Source organism: Peromyscus leucopus, chromosome 17 (genome assembly GCF_004664715.2).
Source record: "Peromyscus leucopus breed LL Stock chromosome 17, UCI_PerLeu_2.1, whole genome shotgun sequence".
Taxonomy (NCBI): Eukaryota; Metazoa; Chordata; class Mammalia; order Rodentia; family Cricetidae; genus Peromyscus; species Peromyscus leucopus.
In genome coordinates this window covers 26,016,213-26,036,751 of record NC_051077.1, presented here as the reverse complement: position 1 = coordinate 26,036,751, position 20,539 = coordinate 26,016,213, and the positions used below count along the sequence as shown (strand labels likewise).

The 20,539-nt window shown below is 36.9% G+C and overlaps 1 protein-coding gene across 18 annotated transcripts in view; it reads right to left on the bottom strand.

The window, feature by feature from the left end:
* Pcm1 (pericentriolar material 1) overlaps positions 1 to 20,539 on the bottom strand; it is a 106,259-nt gene that overhangs the window by 37,424 nt on the left and 48,296 nt on the right. For all 18 annotated transcript variants that reach the window (XM_028872330.2, XM_028872332.2, XM_028872333.2 and 15 more), the window contains 10 exons: positions 19,455 to 19,606; positions 19,199 to 19,328; positions 17,732 to 17,872; positions 16,560 to 16,750; positions 13,445 to 13,642; positions 11,607 to 11,826; positions 11,356 to 11,501; positions 10,667 to 10,857; positions 7,608 to 7,779; positions 3,425 to 3,783 (listed from right to left, as the gene is read on the bottom strand). In XM_028872330.2, the coding sequence (XP_028728163.1) occupies positions 3,425 to 3,783; positions 7,608 to 7,779; positions 10,667 to 10,857; positions 11,356 to 11,501; positions 11,607 to 11,826; positions 13,445 to 13,642; positions 16,560 to 16,750; positions 17,732 to 17,872; positions 19,199 to 19,328; positions 19,455 to 19,606 (1,900 nt within the window). The remainder of the gene's footprint in view (positions 1 to 3,424; positions 3,784 to 7,607; positions 7,780 to 10,666; positions 10,858 to 11,355; positions 11,502 to 11,606; positions 11,827 to 13,444; positions 13,643 to 16,559; positions 16,751 to 17,731; positions 17,873 to 19,198; positions 19,329 to 19,454; positions 19,607 to 20,539) is intronic.

Below are 20,539 nucleotides of genomic sequence, written 5' to 3'. Positions count from 1 at the left end.
ATTGGTAGGGAGATTCCAAAGGTATATAAAATACCACAGGCTATCCTTGGTTACCCACTGTGTTGATTAGTCTTATATCAATTTGATACAATGTAGGGTCATCTGGGAAGTGGGGCTCTCAGTTGGCCTATAGGTAAGTCTCTTGGGCATTTTCTTGATTAATGACTATACAGGAGGGACCAGCCCCCTGCGGACGATGCCAACACTGGGCAGGTGGTCCTGGAAGAAAGCAGGCTAAGCAAGTAAGGAGGAGCATGCCAGTAAGCAGCGCTCCTCCATGGCCTCTGCTTTAGTTCCTGACTCCAGGTTCCTGCCCTGACTTCCCTTCATGATGGCTTACAACTGAAGGCTGACTTAGAGCTTTCCCTCCCTAAGTTGCTTTTGGTGTCATGGCACTTTATCACAGAAAAGGAAACCCTAAGACACCCACCCTGATTCCATGGTAAGACCCTACTGCTGAAGACAGCACACACTATGGTTGTAGGCCATAGAGATATCAATCTCAAACCAATAGGGAAACTTCCTTTGTTTTCATAATGTCAGAAAGAGCTATGAAGGTTGCTGAGAGAGAAAAGACACCAACGATCTTATCCAGTGCTGGATCCTGCATGCCACAATACAGACGGAATGGCAAGATGTGCCCACTGGTGCAATACTGACTGACAGGATTCGAGCCCTGCTCCAAAGGAGGAAATTTCATGCCTGGTACTATAATCTTGATCAAAATCCCAAGGCTTCGGAGGTCTTAAGCCCTAGAACCGAACCTGCTACTATTTTTTCTAAATGGTCACGGTAAAATTGCCTTCTAAATATCTGTTTATATCCATAGATGTGAGATGCTCTAAGTCTTGGTCAGAAAGGCTTCTTTTTTCAGTGGACAGCAATCATTGCAAAGATGCAAAATTAGTCAAAATGCTGAAAAGAAATGGAATACTCAGTCCTACATAGGATCTTTATCAACAGCATCCCCTAAGTCCCAAGGCTCCAGGTATGTCTCGAAAGAGGTGGTAGCAAGAACATAAGGGCCAAAGGATGGAGAAAAGTGCAGTGCAATGCTGTCTTCTAGATATGACATGGTTACAGAACTCAGAAATCCACAGCAGATATAGTAACCCTGCACAAGATCAAGGCAGCCAAACTCTGGCACAGACAGACGGGAGAGGTACTCTTCAGGCCTCACTCCTTTGTTAAGAGGGACTGGCACTTGACAGCTGCTGGGGGAGAAAACCTCAGTCTTTTTGAAGGTGTTTCCTACCACTGGCAACACTTCTTGTGCTCTAGTGGATGACCCACCCATATGCGCAACACTAACTGGACTTATCCAAAAAGACAGTCTTTTCCCTTGTTGGCCATCTGAAGGCAAGACGGGTCACCAGCAGCTCTACAGAGTTGCTCACAGTTCTGGGCAGGATTCTTGTGTTTTTTCAAGCCTACTCTAACAACTACAGTCTGATCCAGAAATATGAACAAGTTTTGGCAGTGTTTCCATCAGTATGCAAAGGACACAGGTTTCATAAAGTTGGACTAAACAACCTTTCTTGAATGAATTATTCAAGGCCATCTACCAGTGAAAGAGATCGTGCAACACTTTGTCATAAATAAAAAAATTTTAGACCTTCAAAGGAAAAAAGACAAAGTTGGGAAGGTGACATGTTAGGGAATATGTGGGGAGTTGGATGAAGGAAATGGGGTTGGGTTTGATATTTCATTTTACAGAACATGAAATTCTCAGGAATTTAAAAAAAGAAATAAAGGGGTTTCACAATAACATAGATTTTTTTCCAGACCAACTAAAGCAGAATCTGTATTTTTGTCTGCTTGTTTATTAAAAAGGGTTTTAGTGGGTAGCCGGGTCTGACCTTGAACTCTCAATAATCCTGCCTCAGTCTTTTGATGAATCAGAATCTCTACTTAAAACAGTATTCTATGGGAGTCCATATGAAACTTTAAAAAGTTTAAGGAGTACTGCCCCCAGCACATCAAATTATCTAGCTAAATGAGAGAACGTTACAATAAAAATTGCTCACATTCCTTCAGTTATATACCAGAATATTTGTGGGGACAAAGAACCAAGAAATCCAAAACTATGTGATTGTTCATAGGGTCTGTCTCAAAGAAAAATAGCATGATCTACTTGAATGGGTCTCTGGTTTAACCAAATTAAGCATGTGATCTTTATTTACAACATTCCAGAGTTTAACTAAAAAAAAAAAACAAAAAACAAAAAACTGCTTCAAATCTAGTACTTTGGTAAACTTTTAAAAAAAGCATAGAAGAACCTACTTTTTAAAAGCAAGTACACATAGCAGTGCTATAAAGAGAACTTTAATATGATATTCAGTAACAAAATTCAACGAAGCACTACTTTATCTATAAGTAAACCTGTTTTAAAAGTGGTTTTATTTATGGTAATAAAAAAGAACACTGTAGCTGAGCGGTGGTGGCGCACGCCTTTAATCCCAGCACTGGGGAGGCAGAGCCAGGAGGATCTCTGTGAGTTCAAGGCCAGCCTGCAGCCTGGTCTACAGAGCAAGATCCAGAACAGGCACTAAAACTACACAGAGAAACCCTGTCTCATAAAACCAAAAACAATAATAAAAAAAAAAGACAAAAACCAAACCAACACTGTATTAAGAATCAGAAGCCCATTAAACGACTCATCAAGAACCTAGGAAGAAGACTTGATTAAAATTCAATGTAGTACCCTGGTATAACACTGAAATGCCAAGAAAAAAAACAGTCTAGGCAACTTTTCAGTAACATAAAATTTAAGAGAACATCTGCCCAGCTGAGTCTTGACAGTTGATAGCTGCTGGGAAAGAATCATTCTTCCTTGAAAGTGTTCCTACTATCAGCATTTCCTGGGCTCCAGTGAATGGCTCCACACCATACACATATGGGCTGCACTAATTGGAATTAGTTGGTTATCGAAAAGAAAAGAGAAAAGAAAAGAAAGAAAAGAAAAAGAAAGGAAAGGAAAGGAAAGAAAAGAGGGGGGAGAGAGGGAGGGAGGGGAGGGGAGGGGAGGGGAGGGGAGGGAAGGAAGGAAGGAAGGAAGGAAGGAAGGAAGGAAGGAAGGAAGGAAAGAAGGAAGGAAAGGATATGACACTGGAAGGGAAAACATGCTGGTTGGTAGATATGTACATATATACTATATATATCTCATATGTCTATGTGTATATATATATGTATATATATGAAATGAGAAATTTTAAGATACACAAGAATAAATAAAAATAATGTAAAATACTTACATTAAATGCTACTTAGGAATTTAAAAACCATAGAGTTAACTAAAAATGGCTGAAGTGGGTCTCAACAATACTTGTACATCTAGCTGTATAAAAATGTCAGCATGTCAAATTAAGAAGCCCAACATTTCTTGTATTTATACTATAAATGCTCAACAAATCTCAAAACTTACCAATATTTTTAACTCTACTTTTCAGCTGAGTAGAATTCCTCTTCTTACTCCTCGATTTGGGAGTTTTGTCTTTAGAAGCCAGGCTGGCCTGGGCAGATGCTTTTCTAGTTTTAAAAGTTTTAGTTACTGTTGTTGGATCTATGGGATCGGGCATACTGCTAAAGCTTTCCAATGATTCTTCATCAAACTGGCGTCTTCTCCTGCTTGTATCTGGTGGATTTTTGCGGTTACTATTTGTAGCTTTTTCTACAGATACTGCAAATCCAGTCTTGAAAAGTGGTTTTTCTACTACCCGTTCTTGATCATATAACCATGGTGTCTTGGTGTTTTCAACTTCCTCTTCAGGGTGTTTCTGATTCCTTACCAATAAAAAAGTTTTAGACATCACAATTAAGATTTATTTATATCTATTGAAATCTCCATATACGGAATAAATTTAGGTGAATAGAATCATCAGGCTAGAAAAATGTTTCCACAAAAACATGCATTCAATGTGTAAATACTACGTATTACAAATTACTTTTATCTTGGATCCTTTACTGGCAAAGTCTAAATCAAAGAACTAACATTTATGATGTAAAGAGTAGGAAAGAAAATATAAATTCAAAGATATAAGACATAACAAGCAAAACATGGTAGAAAAGGCTGTGAAAGAATTGAGCTGATAGTTTGTGAATCTACATGAGTTGCTCAAAGCATTTCACACAAACTGGAATTTGTGAAAACAAATGGCCACTCCACTAGTGTACTCCATTACTCACTGAGTAGTTTCTGTTGGTCTAATGTCATTTCTCAAATTTTATCTGCTAAATGCCGCCATCACTTATTTTAAAAATATACAAAATAAAATTAAATAGGTACGCAGGATTTCTCAGAACTCTTTATATGCCAGTGTACTTATAATGTCTTAAGAGCAAGTGTAAAAAAGAAATATACAACTTTTTATCATAGAGCCTAGCAAATGTTCACGAAGAGTATTTTTGGGAGATACTGACCTATATATTTTAACTCAGGAGTCAGAAATTTCTAGCTTATAGAACAAATTCAGTAAATACCTGTTTTAGATGACCTGTGAACTAGAAGGTTTGTCTGTTTCTATTCTTTGGTTTTTTGAGACAGGGTTTCTCTGGGAAGTCCAGGCTATCCTGGAACGCACTCTGTAGATCCAGGCTGCCCTAGAACTCAGAGAGATCCCCTGCCTGTGCCTCTCCAGTGCTAGGATTAAAGACATATGCCACTACTGCCTGGCTTTGTTTCTATTCTTAAGAGTTTTTTTTTTTTAAATCAGAAAAATATTCCGCATATGGAAGTTATACATGAAATTCACATTTCTTTTTTTCTTCTTTGGTTCTTCTAGAGAGGGTTTCTCTGTGTAATGGCCCTGGTTATCCTCACTTTGTAGACCAGGCTGGCCTTGAACTCACAAAGACCTTCCTGCCTCTAGCTCCTGAGTGCTGAGAATAATGGCACGTGTCACCAAGCCCAGCGAAATTCACATTTCAGTCCCTATAAAATACAGTGAGTGCACAGTCACTCTCATCTTTATAGACAGTGGCTGGTTTCTTCCTTCCTTCCTTCCTTCCTTCCTTCCTCCCTCCCTCCCTCCCTCCCTCCCTCCCTCCCTCCCTCCCTCTCTTTCTTTCTTTTTTTTTTTTTTTTTTTTTTTGGTTTTTTCAAGACCAGGTTTCTCTATAGCTCTGGCTATCCTGGAACTCACTCTACAGACCAGGCTGGCCTCAAACTCGGAGATCTGCCTGCTTCTGCCTCCCCAGTGCTGGGATTAAAGGCCTGGCTGGTTTTTTTTTTTTTGTTGTTGTTGTTGTTTTGTTGTTTTTAATATAAAAATTGCATAGAAGATTGTCTACGACAGAGAGAGTATGGTCTGCCTGGCTTAAAATATTTACTTGCTAGCACTTTACTGTAAGTTTTATGACCTTTATAAAACACTACTAGGTCTTAGCTTCCTTATTATCTTTAGTCACTTAACCTGGGCTATCTATGTTATCTATGATAGTTCAGATTTGGTAAGATAAAGATACCTAATTTGAAATAATTCAAGTAGCTAAAAAAAGCTATGTAGTTCCATCCTAAACAATGACATAGTTAATGCAAAATCAAAGTAGTTTTCATATTGAGGGTATATAAAACATGGATAATAAAGTGGAAAAAATCACAATAGGAGGCCTAGTTCACTGAAGCTTTGCATAAATACTCATCGCTTGTGACTCACTCAATCTCCTTTCTAAATGGCAACTGATCCCTGTGTCAAGCTCTAATGCTTTCATAATGAAACAAGGAACTTAACAGATAAAACCGTTAGGATAACTAATAAGAAGGAGTCAACAATGTCAGGGAGAGGAAATAATTCCTAGGTGACTGTAACACAGGAATTCTAAGATTTATCTATTTATCCATCAAGTGTCCCTCCAAAGTTCATGATTTAATGAACAGTGGCAAATGCTAATTTAGGAAACTGAGACATGTCCAATCAGATTACTAAGTGGGGGTATACTGTGGATTACATATTTATAAAGGGCTCAGGTAGAAAAAAATCACAAAGACATTTCTAACAGAATACTGGGTCCAACTGCTATCTAAGTTTTTCGTTCTTCTAGGTTTTTCGGTTTGTTTTTATGAAAACAACGAGGCTGCAGGCGTGTTCTCGTAAGCTGCCTTGCCTGCTGTTCCTTACGTGTGCTCAATTTGCCTATTTTCTCTGAGAACAAACAAACTAAAAAAAGATTATAGAGATTTTTTTTAAGTTAGCTACCAAAATAATTGTCTGGATTATTAATGTAATTATAAAAATTTATTTATATAGCTGTAAAAATGCCTAAAGAATGATGGCTGGAGCCAGACCTCTTCTTTTACACTACTGTGTCAGAGATTATAGCTAGGGAGATTATCATATTAAAAATTAATAAACATGAGAAAGAAAGAATATAAAACCCTAGCCGGGTGTTGGTGGCACATGTCTTTAATCTCAGCACTAGGGAGGCAGAGGCAGGCGGATCTCTGTGAGTTCAAGGCCAGCCTGGGATACAGAGTGAGTTCCAGGAAACATGCAAAGCTCACAGAGAAAATCTGTCTTGATAAAACCAAAATAATAATAATAATATAAAACCCTAACTATGGCTGATATCATGTACCATCAAAACTTCCTAGATAAAAGTTTGTTTGACAGAATTTTAGTATGTAGTCCTCACTGGCATGAACTCAGTATATAGACCAGGCTGGCTTTGAACTCCAAAGATCTGCCTGCTTCTGCCTCTCAAGTACTGGGATTCAAAGGATGTGTCACCATGCCCAGCTAAAAGTTGTTTTTATAATCAAATAATACTCAATATAATAATATCTGAATGGCCTTCAGAGGCTATGAGTCAAACAACTATTTCCTAGCAGTTACTATCGGTTTTCAATACTAAAATGATAAACACTGAACTTTTTAAACCTAAAGACAAACATCAAATCAAGAATAAATCATACATTTCTGGTGATGTCATATGAATCTCTTAAGATACCCTGGACCAAAACTCTGGCAGTTGGACAACGATCATCAATCAGTTCTTAAGATCGAGGGATAACTATTTTTTATATAACCAATCTGTATCAAACTACACAATCACAAAAATTCTCCTGTGTCACAAAGTAAATTGTGAGCCACCAATATAGATCAGCATGTTAATGCTGCCAAGCCTGATTACCTGAGTTTGATCCCTAGGGCCCATATGGTATAAAGATAGAACCTACTTACTCTCTCAAATTGTCTTTTGACACCCCCCCATACACACATGCGCATGTGTGCACACATATATACATACATACATACACACACACACACACACACACTAAATGTAATATTTTTAAAAATTTACGTGAGTAGTAAAAGCATCAGATTTTTTTTTTGTGGCCATTTTAATTTATTGCTTTAAATACAACTGTTAAGAGGGTACAGTGAGGCCTGTACCCCACAAGCGTGGTAACCCTGGCGGTTGCTATTTTCTTCCCCTCTGCTACCGATTTGTGGTCCAGGAACTGCTACAGCTTGGGATGGATGCTCTGGAGGTGACAGATCCTATTTGGAGAGGTCAAGCCCTGTTGACACAGGTCTTTCCTTAGGCCACAAGGTTTGGGCTGGTGGCCCATTTCTATCAAAGCATCGGATTCTGATACAAACAAGTACCTTTGCTTTTCTGCTCCAATAGAAGAACTGCTTTCAAAAGGTTTTGGAAAAGCCATATACTCTGCTTTCCCTGAAGAATTCTGGGCTAATGGCTGTTGCTGTTCAGTAGGTGTAGAAACATTCTGAGAAAAATCTCCAAAATTAGAAGGAAATAAAGGGCTGAAATTCATTCCTAATAAAAACACGGGAAAGAAAAGAATGAAGAAGTACCTTAGCCTTAAATGAAACTAAAATTTATTTTTAAGAGCTTTAACTGACTAAATATCCAGTCCAAACCTACCAAAACAAACTGTCAGTTCAATAAACTAATGCTCATTTACTCATTTACTATTACAGCTCAGCCTACTCCATCCGAGGTATTTGTGATATAAAGTCATCCATGGTTCTCCCTTAAGAACTAGAAGCTGAGGCTGGAGAAACAGCTCTTGGGTACCTCCTAAGAGCACTTTCTTCCAGAGGACCTGGGTTTCATTCCCAGCACCTACTTGGCAGCTCACAACTGTTTGCAATTCAAGTCTCAGGGGATCCTATGCCCTCTTCTGGCCTCCATGGTCACTGCACTCATGTGCACAAACCCACATTTAACACACACATATATACATAATTAAAAGTTAAAAGTTAAAATCTTAAAAAAAGAACTAGAAGTCATAACTAACAATGCTCTTATCAAATTATCATAGGGTGCCAGACTCAATAATAAGTACTTTACATACAATTTCACTTAATAGTTAAAATAATGCTACAAAATTGATACTACACTCATTTGGCATGGGTATGAATATTATACATGTGAAATGAGTAACAGATGCATCTTGTCATTTACTGCTTAAAAGCCTACTCAAGTAATGTATGCTATCAATATTAGTCAATATTCATGAAGTAAAAAAGAGCCTGTTCAAGTTTTAATGCCCATGCTTTGAAAATCTTGTTAAGGAAATACATTGTGAATATGGATATTAATATTCATGAAGAATTCTCAACCTTTGTTTTTTATATTCCTTGGCAAATACATTCAATTCTTCTTCCTTTGTGATCAACTGGCCACTTAACTTACTCTAATACTTTCAAGTGTTTTCTTACCATTACTGCCATTCTTTGCCATTGATCAGGCTATCACTCTTTCCCTAACATCACTATGGAAGCCTTTGAGTCAGTTACTCTTAGCTCCTTCCCTCCAATCCCAATAGTACCACAGTATAATCTTCATGAAATAAAAATCTCATGTTATTCCCCAGCTCAAAATACTTCTGTAGCTCCTCTTAATTGCAATATAAAGCTTAAGCTTCTTTAGCAGGCCACAAAAGGTCTTTGCCCCTCTCCAGCTACATCAATCACTTCCCTGCTTTGGCTCTAGGCACACTGAGCTACCTCTAAATTCTCCAAATGATATTTTATTGCTTTGAAACTCTTAAGTGGTTAAAAAGCTTTTCCCATTTTAATCATTAATGAAATGACCCTATTCATCCTTTAGCTTAAATATATCTTTTCTAAAACCAACTTGCTCATTTCTCCAAGTATTTGCATCCCTACTATAGCAATCATTGCATTGCTATGAGCATTTATTAACATTATTAACCTTCCTAACTAAATTCTGAATTCTTTTTAAGATTTAATCTTAACATCTTTGGATCCCAGTGAAATACAGTACCTGGCATATCAAGGGAAAACAAAGCAAAGCAACTAAACAATAAAAACACCTAAAACCACCTTCATAAATGAAACCCTACACTAAATATACTCACCAAGATATGGCTTCCCCTAAGTACTATCTTATTCATCTTTCACTCCCCTGTAATGTTTTGCCTGGTGACAGTAGCCCTTAAACAAGATCAATCTTTCCCCTGAATAAATAGCTGAGTTTTGTTAGCAGTCATGCTTATTAACTTTTCATTAGAAGAACAATGTAGAAAAATGTAACTTTAACAGTGTTTCTTGCAATTCTAAAACATTCCAAAAATTCATGCAAGACATTCACAACTGATCAAAGTAGAGAATACGTGTCAATGAAGTGCTCAGCCACAAATGGGACATCTATAATGCAGGCCCTCCCCACACAGTTCAGGGAACATTTAGGAAGAGGGGACAAAAAGTTTTTACGAGCTAGAGTTTGAGGAGGACCAGAGCGAACAGTGTCTTTTGGACTCTTGCTGCAGTCATGAACTCACAGCAACTGGGCTTTCTGCAGTAGGCCGATACAAGATCAAGGCAGTCAACAGTTTAGCATGGAAGAGGGAGGGGTTCATAAGCCCCACCTCCCCACCCCTAGCTGAGGAGCTACTGACATAGTGACGTTATGGAAGAGGGACAGTCAGTTTTCTTTAAGGGTGCAGCCCCCAGTAGGTCACCCAAGCTCCAGTGGATGGCCCCACACTCAGAGAAGTTTATGAGCAGCTACAGCTAAATTAGACTTGGTCATTTTTTAAAAAGTACGAAAAGTTGGGAGAGGGTGGAGGGTGGATCTGGAAGATTAGGGAGGATGACTGGGCAGTGAATATGACTACAATACATTTTAGGCATGTAGGACATTTCCAAAGAATAAAGGTATCATGTATTTTAAAACAGTCATGTAATATAGATGGGGAAGGGGTTCACAAAGTCCTATCCCTTCTTGAAAAGCCACTGTCAACTGATGGCTGCTAGGAGAGGAAGAGAGAATGCTGCTCATACCCCAGTAGATTGCCTACATCCATGCACGTAATAGCACACTAAGTGGACTTGGTAGGGAAAAGTGGTGATGTGGGATATAGGAAGAATCCATAGGGAGGGGAGAATTTGCTCAAAACACATTATATGCATATAAAACACCCTGAAACAATAATAAAGAAAAATCAATACAATAGATAAATTATAATTTCAAACTCTTTTTTTTTTTTTTCTTTTTGGGGACAGATCTCATAGCCCAGTTTGGCCTCAAACTCAGTATGTATCTGAGAATGGCCTTGAATTCCTAATCCTACTGGCTCTACTTCCTGTGTGCTGGAATTTTAGGCATGTAATATCATACCCAGTTCAAAATCTTTGCATTTACTTATTTTTCCTTCAGTTTTTCAGTTACCTACCTGGTGCAAATGATGGAAAGTTAGTAAATCCAGGCAGATTCAACAGATTTACAGGCTGTGTTGGAAAGCTGAAAGGACAAAATAAATTGGGAGAAGAGGGGTGTGATGCACTACTGCCTCTTTCTTTGCTTCTAGTTTTTTCTGGATGCTGGCTTTGTTGGCGCATAAGTTCAGTTAGCATTTGTTTTAACCTACAAAAAGTTAAGCCAGTAATTTAAAAGTCAGTTTAAAAGTACCATCAACAAAAAAAGGTCAATTTTAAAAGTCAAAAAGTCAGTTTAAAAGTACCATCAACAAACTAAATTCAAAAACAACATAGGTAAGAAATGACTGAATAGCACTTAGAATAGACAGACTGCTCTGACCCTACAACAAATATTGCTTGCTCTGGTAACCTAATTCAATAACTTAGCCATTGGAACAAGTACTGAGCTTCGTTCTAACAGACACAGGTATAAACCAGAACCTAAATTTTTGCCTGCTCACTAACACTGTAGTATAATTTATATACTATATATTTTATCCAACATTAAGTATATAATTCAATACAAATTTTATAAACAAAAATCAGGCCCGCAGTAACAGACCTCCTGCAGTTTGGCTCATGTCTCTTTCTCCTTGAAGGGACTTGTAAAACTCTCACTGGGCACTCACTATACAGTATTAATAGTTTCAATCAAGCAGATTACCTCTGAACGTTATTCTGCTGCCATGTTAGCTGTGTATAGCACTGGTTCAGCTGGTGCATTATAAGGTGTACCTGAGGGGATGCCACATTGCTTGGCATAACACTGTAAGGACCTGTTAGAAGAGTCTGCAGCAAACAAGATAAAGTCTGTTGGAAGAAAATTTTGGCAAAAGTTAACCAATGTGTTGAAGAATTTTGTACTGCTTCAAAACTATGTAAATTAAAAAAATACATTTCAAAGATAAACTTTACCTGCTGGTCTTGCATCAAAGTCTGACAAATGTTGACACTGAAATCAAGTTGTTTCTTTAGCTGATTGATCTGTTCTTGCCACTGCTCTTTCTCTTCTATGTAAGAGAGCTCTGATACCCATCGAAGGTTTTCCTGTCGCTGCATGCTGATATTCTGTTGCCTTGTCTTGGCTAAAGGACGGTAATTTCCATCTGCTGAAACAGGGCGATTGTTCTTCCACCTAATGCAGAATTCAGAGCCTTAAGTCATCACATGCGACAACTTCAATTTTAAAATACAGCAACAAACATCAAATCCTAGTCTCTGGACCAGTATTTTTTTCTTCAGTATTAAACATGAAAAAATAAAAAGGGGGTAAAAATCACAGATTTCCAGTCCATTCAATTATTCTTTAACTGCTTTCTAGTCTCTCTCATTTATATTCTTACACTCTAATCTAACTATATTCTACAAAAGAAAACTTTCCTTTTGACTACAGCACTTTTCCATTCATCATGCTTTATCAAGTGGCACTACTGTATCTAGTTAACTTCTTCATAAAGTTTGATCACTACTAGAAATACCAATGCAGAGCAGAGAGGACTAAGCAGTACAGGCACTTGCCACCAAGCCTCACAACCTGAGTTCAATCCCAAGGGCCCACAGAGGAGAAAGATACAGTCTATCTCTGCAAGGTGTTCTTGCACTCCATTTGTTCACCATGACACATATGCATATACAAAAATGCACACACACACACACAAATATAATTAAAGAAACTATAAACAACAATATTGCTTCCTGTTTTGTTTTGTCTTGTTTTTTTGCTTTACTTTGTTTTCAAGCCAGGGTCTCACTACATTGTTCTGGGCTCAAGTGATCCTTTCAAGGAGCAGCTGTGACTTTTGGGATATACCACTGCTGTCAGCAATACAATTAGTTTATTAACAGAACTTTTTCACTACCTGAAATTTTTCATTTTTTGCTTAATTACCCCAAACAGGAGCAAAGATGAAAGCTTAGGAATGATTCTTGACCTGGTCTAGGTGGAATCTACTGCAGCAACATCTTTGTGTTAGGAAAAAAAAAAAAATGTATCTTGTTTAAGAACCACTCCCATGTTCTGGGTACCCCCTACCCCTAAAATGTTTAGAATCTCCTGAGGGACAGATTCTCTTTTGTTCTTCAGAAGAAGCCCCCTTTAACAAGGACTCAATTCTTAGAAAGCCCTTCCCGATGAAGGAAGTGGTTCCAGAAAATCCAATTATGTCACTAAGAGGTTGTTACTTCCAGACCCACCCACTGACCTTTAGGGAAGGGAAGGAAATGGAACCAGAGATTGAGTCTCATTATCAATGGCCTATCTATTTAGTCAATCATGGCTACATAATGAAACTTTCATAAAATCTCTTAAATGATGACTTCAGAGAAGTTCAAGGGTGGTGACCAATGAAAATGCTTATATCCAAAGAAGGCTTGAAAGCGCTACACACTTTCTCACTCTAGACGTTGCCTCATAACTATTCCACTTTAAACAGCCAAGTCGAATACTTCAAAATAAATTGGTAATGTGATTTCCTGAGTTGTACAAATGATTAAATCTAAAGACAGATTGTGAAAATTCTCATTTTAGTGAAGACAGGAGAATACAGTTAAGCTGGGCATTTGCACTAAAAAGAATACACTTGTAGAACTAATCTTTAATTTGTAAGATCTGCACTATTTTTGAGTAGATGGTACTATTACTGAACTATTACTATTTCAGGGTACTTGGTTAGTTGAGGTGAACTACAGAAGTGACTGGTGTCATAAGACCTGAGATACTTAAAAACAAGTAAAATTTAAACACAGAAACTAACCTATTTTTAGTTTCCTTTACATTGTAAGAATTTTGATTCATACTAGGATGATAACTAGGAAAGTTATCATTGGAACTGGCATCTTGCTCCTCCTCTTCTTCTTCATCAGTCCGAACAATTCCTTCTGAAAGATAACCATCTTCATCTCCTTCTTCATCTAAGGCACACTGAGTAGAACCTCCCCAAGTTGCCATTGTTCTAGGGATAATGAGACATAAAACAGGCATCAGTATGGAGATTAGCTAGATATTTTAAGAGCTATAATGCTCAAGATTTTATATGTATGAAAACATACACATATACAAAATTTCCTAAATCATAGTAATTCTGTGAGGTGTTCTCTTCTGTTGCTGTCATACAGAATGTGTAGTTTGCCTTCCACAAAATAATATTTCAAAGAAATTAAAATAATTATCACATCTTCTGTAATTTTTTCCTAAACTAAGCTTCCCTCAGCTGTTCCTTAAGTGATAGCTCTCTATTTTGGTGCTACCGAACAGAATGCTCTACTATAGTGGTAATGATCTGTATCAGTGCTTGCCCCATGCGGCTATGCAGCAGATACAGGTACACATGAATACTGAACACTTAAAATGCTGCTGATATGATGGGGAGAAAATGAAATCTTAACCCTTACTTTAAATAGCCACCATATCTACTGACTATGGTATTAAAACACACAATTCTAGGCCTAAACATGCTAAACTGTCTCCTCTCATGATCCCTTTCCATTCAAGAAATTTTGACATGCCCCGAGTATACAGATGTATGGAATAGTTATTCAAGTTAAACATCTTCTGATAATCACAAAGAATTTTATTTTTGAAAATTCTTTGGCATATATATAATTTTATCAAAAGAAAATACTAAGGGGATGACATGCTTATTTTTTACATAAAGAATTAAATCTTGGCCAGGCAGTGGTGGCTCATACCCTTAATCCCAGCACTCAAGACACAGAGGCAGGTGGATCTCTAAGTTCGAGGCCATCCTGGTCTACAGAGTGAGTTCCAGGATAGCCAGCTACACAGAGAAATCACGCCTCAAAACAAAACAAAACAAAACAAAAAAAGCATTAAATTTTTGGGGGATTAGACTAGAGAGATGGCTCACCATTTAAGAGCACTTGCTGCTGATAAGGGAACCTCAGTGTACTTTTCAGCATCCACATAGGACAAGCTCACAACCACCCACAACTACAGCTCTTAAGGAGATCCAATGGCTAGAGCCTCCACAGGCATATGTGTGGGTGTACACACACTCCTACATATGTAGGAGTACACATAATAGAAAAATAAAATTAAAATAGGAGGAATATTTGAGACGGAAGTATACAGAACATCTTTATTGCTTTTCAGAGTTCATTAATAAATATTTTGAGCTCAATTTTAAATGCTTAGAATTCTACTTTGCACAAGAAATACAAAATTACAGAAGGATGTTTAAGATCATTTTGGAAATTCTGTCCTAATCAAAATTCATTTCTTATTGTTTTTGTAAATTCAAAAGTCAGCAACTCAAAGTACAATTTTCTAAATTAAACATTGGAACAAAAAATAATCCAAAGACAGACTAAATTTGATACTAACAGGATGAGGTATGATAGGAAAACATTAAATGTTTTCACAACTAAACTTTCTAAAATCAGAAGACTTTGTATGTGCAGTAAAACACAGCGATTCATAACACACAAATGTTTCAGACAGCCTTTGTCAATATGGCAGGGTGGCCTTGCAGGCAGTACAAAGTGCACATGTATGTTTCTTAGCACCAAGGCTATAGTTAAGTCACATGCTACAACACAGGTTGTCAATACCTGAACACCTTGGATTCACTTTGCATTTAATTCTGGATATACTTTTGGCTGAATATATTAATCATAAATTAATTCTGAATATATTTTATATGTTTGAAATAACTATTTTTTTTTGCAAGCCCTGCCTCCATTCAGTTCCATTCAGTCATATGAACCCATAGGAGGGAGGGATCATAACCTACAGGTTAAGAAGCGAGACTTTACACCACTGATTCTGAAAACAGATGCTCATGAAAAATATCTGAAGAACTCTGTGAAAGCAGAAATGCTCTGGACTCTGGCCAGAACAGAATGGACTATCACATAGTTTATTCAGTAAAATGCACATTGAGATTCCACAGTATGAAAACTCCTAAGAGGAAGGAGAGCACATGTAACATTCTGGAAATGCCATCTGAAGATATGAAAAGATAAGAATGCAACATATCTGGGTTTCAAAATGTTAGATTAAATACTGCTATACAACTAATTAACTTATCTTACAAATAACTAATTCTTTTACAAATATTCCAAATACAGAACCTTCAAACTTATTTCTAAAAGTTTAATGTTTTAAATAGAAAGGCTTTCTGATTATCCTCAGGAACCTTACAAATGGTAAATACACAATTTAAGATAAAAAGTATTTCAACTGGGCATGATGGAACCTGCCTATAATCTCGGCACTGAGGAGGTAGAGGTAGGAACAAGTTCAAGGTTATCCTGAGCTCCATATGGAGGTCAAGGCCAGTCACTGTTACATGAAACTGTCACAAAACAATGTATCAGTCTAGTCTGACAAAAAGCACCACAAAACATCATATATTTTTCATTTTATAAGTATAAAACTTTGCAAAGAAAGTAAGTTTTAAAGATGATCTGTATCACCAGGAGGTCGTAGTGCACGCTTTTAATCCCAGCACTCGAACTCTGGAGGCAGAAGCAGGCAGATCTCTGTGAATTCGAGGACAGCCTGGTCTACAGAGCAAGTTCTAGAACAGTCAAAGCAGTCTATACAGTGAAACACGGTGAAACAGTCAAACAGAGTGAAACCCTGTCTTGAAAAACCAAAAATACAAAAAGCAAAAAAACAGATCTGTATCATCACTGTCTGATCAAATATCATAGTAACTGAAACAGAAAGAAAAGCTATAGAACAGAACATGGCTGGCTGAACTGAGTTATACTTAGCCACATGCTGCAAAATACCTGTTTCAGTGAAACAGCTGACTTGTGCTGTGCTGTGCAGGAAAATGAGTCTGCCTTGCTTTTAATCTGGGTAAATGATATTTTAAAAGACATTTTAAACAACTTTCTTACTTTTCTGTTCTACTTTGCTGAGGAGTACACAGGTTCTCAGATCCATCACTTCTCAACGATATAGCCACTGGAGAAGTCGTCTCAGCTAGACCTTGCCTCCTCTGGTGTTCAGCCATTAGAGCTTCCAGTTGCTTCCTTCTCTGTCGTAGCTCTTCCCTTAACATTTCATGTCTTCGCATATCTGACCACAACTGTTATTGTAAAGATCAGAGTCAAAGAAATACTTGGATTTGCTAAAGCCTTAAAGAATAAAAAGTCTTAATGATATTGTCAGTACAGCAATATTCTAATTTCAGTGTTTTTATTTATTACTCTAAGACATCCATAAAGGGAACTAGAGAAATCACTCAGTGGTTAGGAGTGTGTGCCGCTCTTGCACAGGATTCGAATTTAGTCCCCAGCACCCAATCCGGTAACCCACAACTGCCCATTACTCTAGCTCTCAGGGTAGTTGACATCTCTGACCTCCACTGGCACCTACACTTACTTGTATATATCTCCCCCACAACTCACACACAATTAAAAATACTAAAGTTGAGGGGTTGGGGATTTAGCTTAGTGGTAGAGCGCTTGCCTAGCAAGCACAAGGCCCTGGGTTCAGTCCCCAGCTCTAAAGAAAAAAACAAACAAACAAACAAAAAAACAAAACCAAAAAACAAACAAAAAAAAAAAAACCCAAAAATACTAAAGTTGAAATTTTTTAAAGATGCTCATAAGGGCTAAAGAGTATTTTAGGAATAAGAAAAAGGCAGTGATCAACCGTTCATGAAAACAAGAAATATTCAATATATTTCATGAACTATTTGGAAAAAGCTATTATTTTTCTGCAAATCAAATATAAATGACACCAAAGACTAGGCCCTTCTAATTGAAATGATTAGTATTTGCTATAACTGCTCCTCATATTTGCTAATAAAGAATGTAACTGTTTTGAAACAATATCAATATAGTTTTTTTTTCTTTTTTGGGGGGGGATTCATTCCCTAACTAAAAGAAACAAAAGACACAGAAAATATACTTCATATATATCACCCATCCAGTAGGTCAAAGGCCCCAAAGTCCCATCTCTAGCATACCTCTTTCCCCATCATCCCCATAAAAAAACTATTTTATAGATTCAGGAGTTAGGATTCAACTCAGGAGCAACACGCAGTCAGTAGACTGTACCATACCTCATTATCTACTACTGAAGAATCTTCAGGTTCAACAACAGATTTGCTTGTGCTGGTCTCATTTTCATTAACGGTAGGAGTTGAAGTAATAGCTGGTAGATACTTTTTGGTTGGACCACTACCCATACTAGTGGCTGATAGCTAAATGAACAAAAAACAAAACAAAACATATGCATACAAACATATATGAATATATGTATATATATAAAACAAATACTACTATAAAGTACTAAAATAATTTATTTCATAAAGTAGTTATTTTACTTCTCTAGACCATTAGTGCCATATGTAATCTGTTACTGAGACTAAAATTGCCACCATAATCCAAAGACGACAGAAGAAAACAAAGATGGTAACAGGCTAAAGGTGATGAGAAGCAACAATCAGGAATAGTAAAAACAACAGGAATCAAATATTGAAATATTGGGGGGGAGGAGATTTACACTCCACCCAACCTTGCCACATACACCTCTGGACATTATTTATATTGGAGACAAAGGACAAAAAGATTAGAAAAACCGGAAAAAGTACAAACTTAGAAAAAAGTATTAGAAACATACTTTGATGTTTTTTTCTTTCTTCAAAAATTCAACTCCAGAGTAAAGTTAACTAGACTGAGGAGATGGTTCAAGTGTGTCAAGTGCTTGGTGTGCAAGCACAAGGCCCTGCATTCAGCTCTCCAGGCCTCACATAGAAAGTCAGGCACAGCACATGGGCCTGCAGTCCCAGTTTTGGGAGGCAGAAACAAGAGGATCTCAAGGGCTCATTGGCTATGTGAGCACTTCAATCAGTAAACTCCCAGTTAAGTGAGAGAGACTATTTCTAGAATGAAATGTAACAGAAGACACCTGACATCAACCTCTGGTTTCCACACATGCTTGTGCACATGCACGTGCATGCGCACGCGCGCGCACACGAACACACACATACAAATTAAGCTAATCAATATTTTTTAGGAAGGTCTCAAAAAAGAATATTATTCCATATCAACTTTACATCTAATGTGACTGACATGGGCAAAGTTATTCTCTGATCCATCTCAGCATACTATACAATAAGCAAAAGCATATAAGTTTAAAACTAAAGCTATACATAATTATTTTATTTAGATAATGCATGATAATTTAAAAGCTTTATTGTGTAATCCTAGATCAATAAAAATGGAATGCTGATCTGTAACTGCTAAAGGTAGCCAGAATATCTTAATGTGATAATAGTTATAAATTTTCAAGTCATGAAAAATTGTTAACTAGCCCAATGCAAAAATAGAAGTAATCCCATGTAGTATTTTCAAAGTAAAAAGATAACCCAAATCCATTTCATTATTAGTTCGTTCATTTCAGCAATCAGAACATTAGCAAATACAGCCTGCCATCTAGGAAGCAGTAAATACGACCGACTACTTTAAACTGACATTAGGTTTTAAACAATTTTGAACACACTGATAGAAATGAATTTTGTAATTACCTGAAGGTCAGGGCATGCCTTCTGCACGGCTTGAATTTTCTCTTGAATTTCAATCAATTTCTTTCTTTCCTCCTGCAATTGTTTTAGCTCTCTCTGCTGCTGCTGTAGTTTAGCCTCATAAAATTTCTCTCTATAATTAAATTGACATATTTGTGAACTTAATAAAATAATTATACTAAGCAAAATACAACACAGTAAGTATTAGCTAAATAACTGGCTCTGAATTTTTATTATAAACACCAAAAGCTTACCATACCTTGTTTTATCATTTACTCCAGTATCTTTTTGTGTTTTATTAGAATTTTCTCTTGCATTATTTGAATTTTGTTTGGTATCTTCTTCTGCTGCATAGAAATCACCCAAATTTGATGTATTGGCAGAGACACCCACTTGAGTTGCATCATCATCCTAAAACAGTACAATTATATAAAACTATCTAGAAATCCAAAGACATTATCAATTTTATACTTTACATAATTTACTAGGCTATAAAACATAAAGCAATTAATACAGTAGAGGATCTAAATAATTTCTACAGAAAACTGAAGTATATCCTCTATTAATGATGAAAAATTAAGTGCTAAAACTAAAAATTTCTATTTGTAGTGCTGGGGATTGATCACCTTATATGCCCAAGGCCCTAAAACGCCTATCTTTCACCACATACTGTCTTGCATGGTCTTACAACACTTAGCCAGAATATGGACCCTTAACACCTCCAAAACTGTAAAGTAAATAAGCTTTTTTCCTTTAAAAAGCCAGGAAAGGCACAAAGCTACACAGAGAAACCCTGTCTCGAAAAACCAAAAAAAAAAAAAAAAAAGCTAATGAACCTCAGATATTTCATTACAGTGTTAGATACCTTTACAAATTAACTTGCCATTTATTATTTTGTTGAGATAATGAGCTATCAAAGAATAGCTTTATGTCAATCAAATATAAAGAAGCTAAGAAAAATACTATGGAGCAAGAAACAATGCTAAATTTTAAGATGCAACCTTTATATTATCGCAAATAATCCCTGTCCAATATCTGTTTAACAATTTCCCCCATGTACTCAATTTTATCTTTAATTTCGCTAACAAGTACCAATAGTAATGATACAAACGATAATGAGACAGACATGGTGGCTCAGTCCTGTATTCCAGTACTCAAGAGGCTAACAAATCAAGAGGATCTCCATGAGTTAAAGATCAGCTTGGGTTATACGTAGTGAACTTCTGGCCAGCCTGAGAAACAGGAAGAGACCCCCCCCCTTTATTTAAATAATATCCTATCTAAAATCTATAGTGATCACTTGAACAACCAAAGTTTTTATCTTACTGACAGTAGATTTGTTTC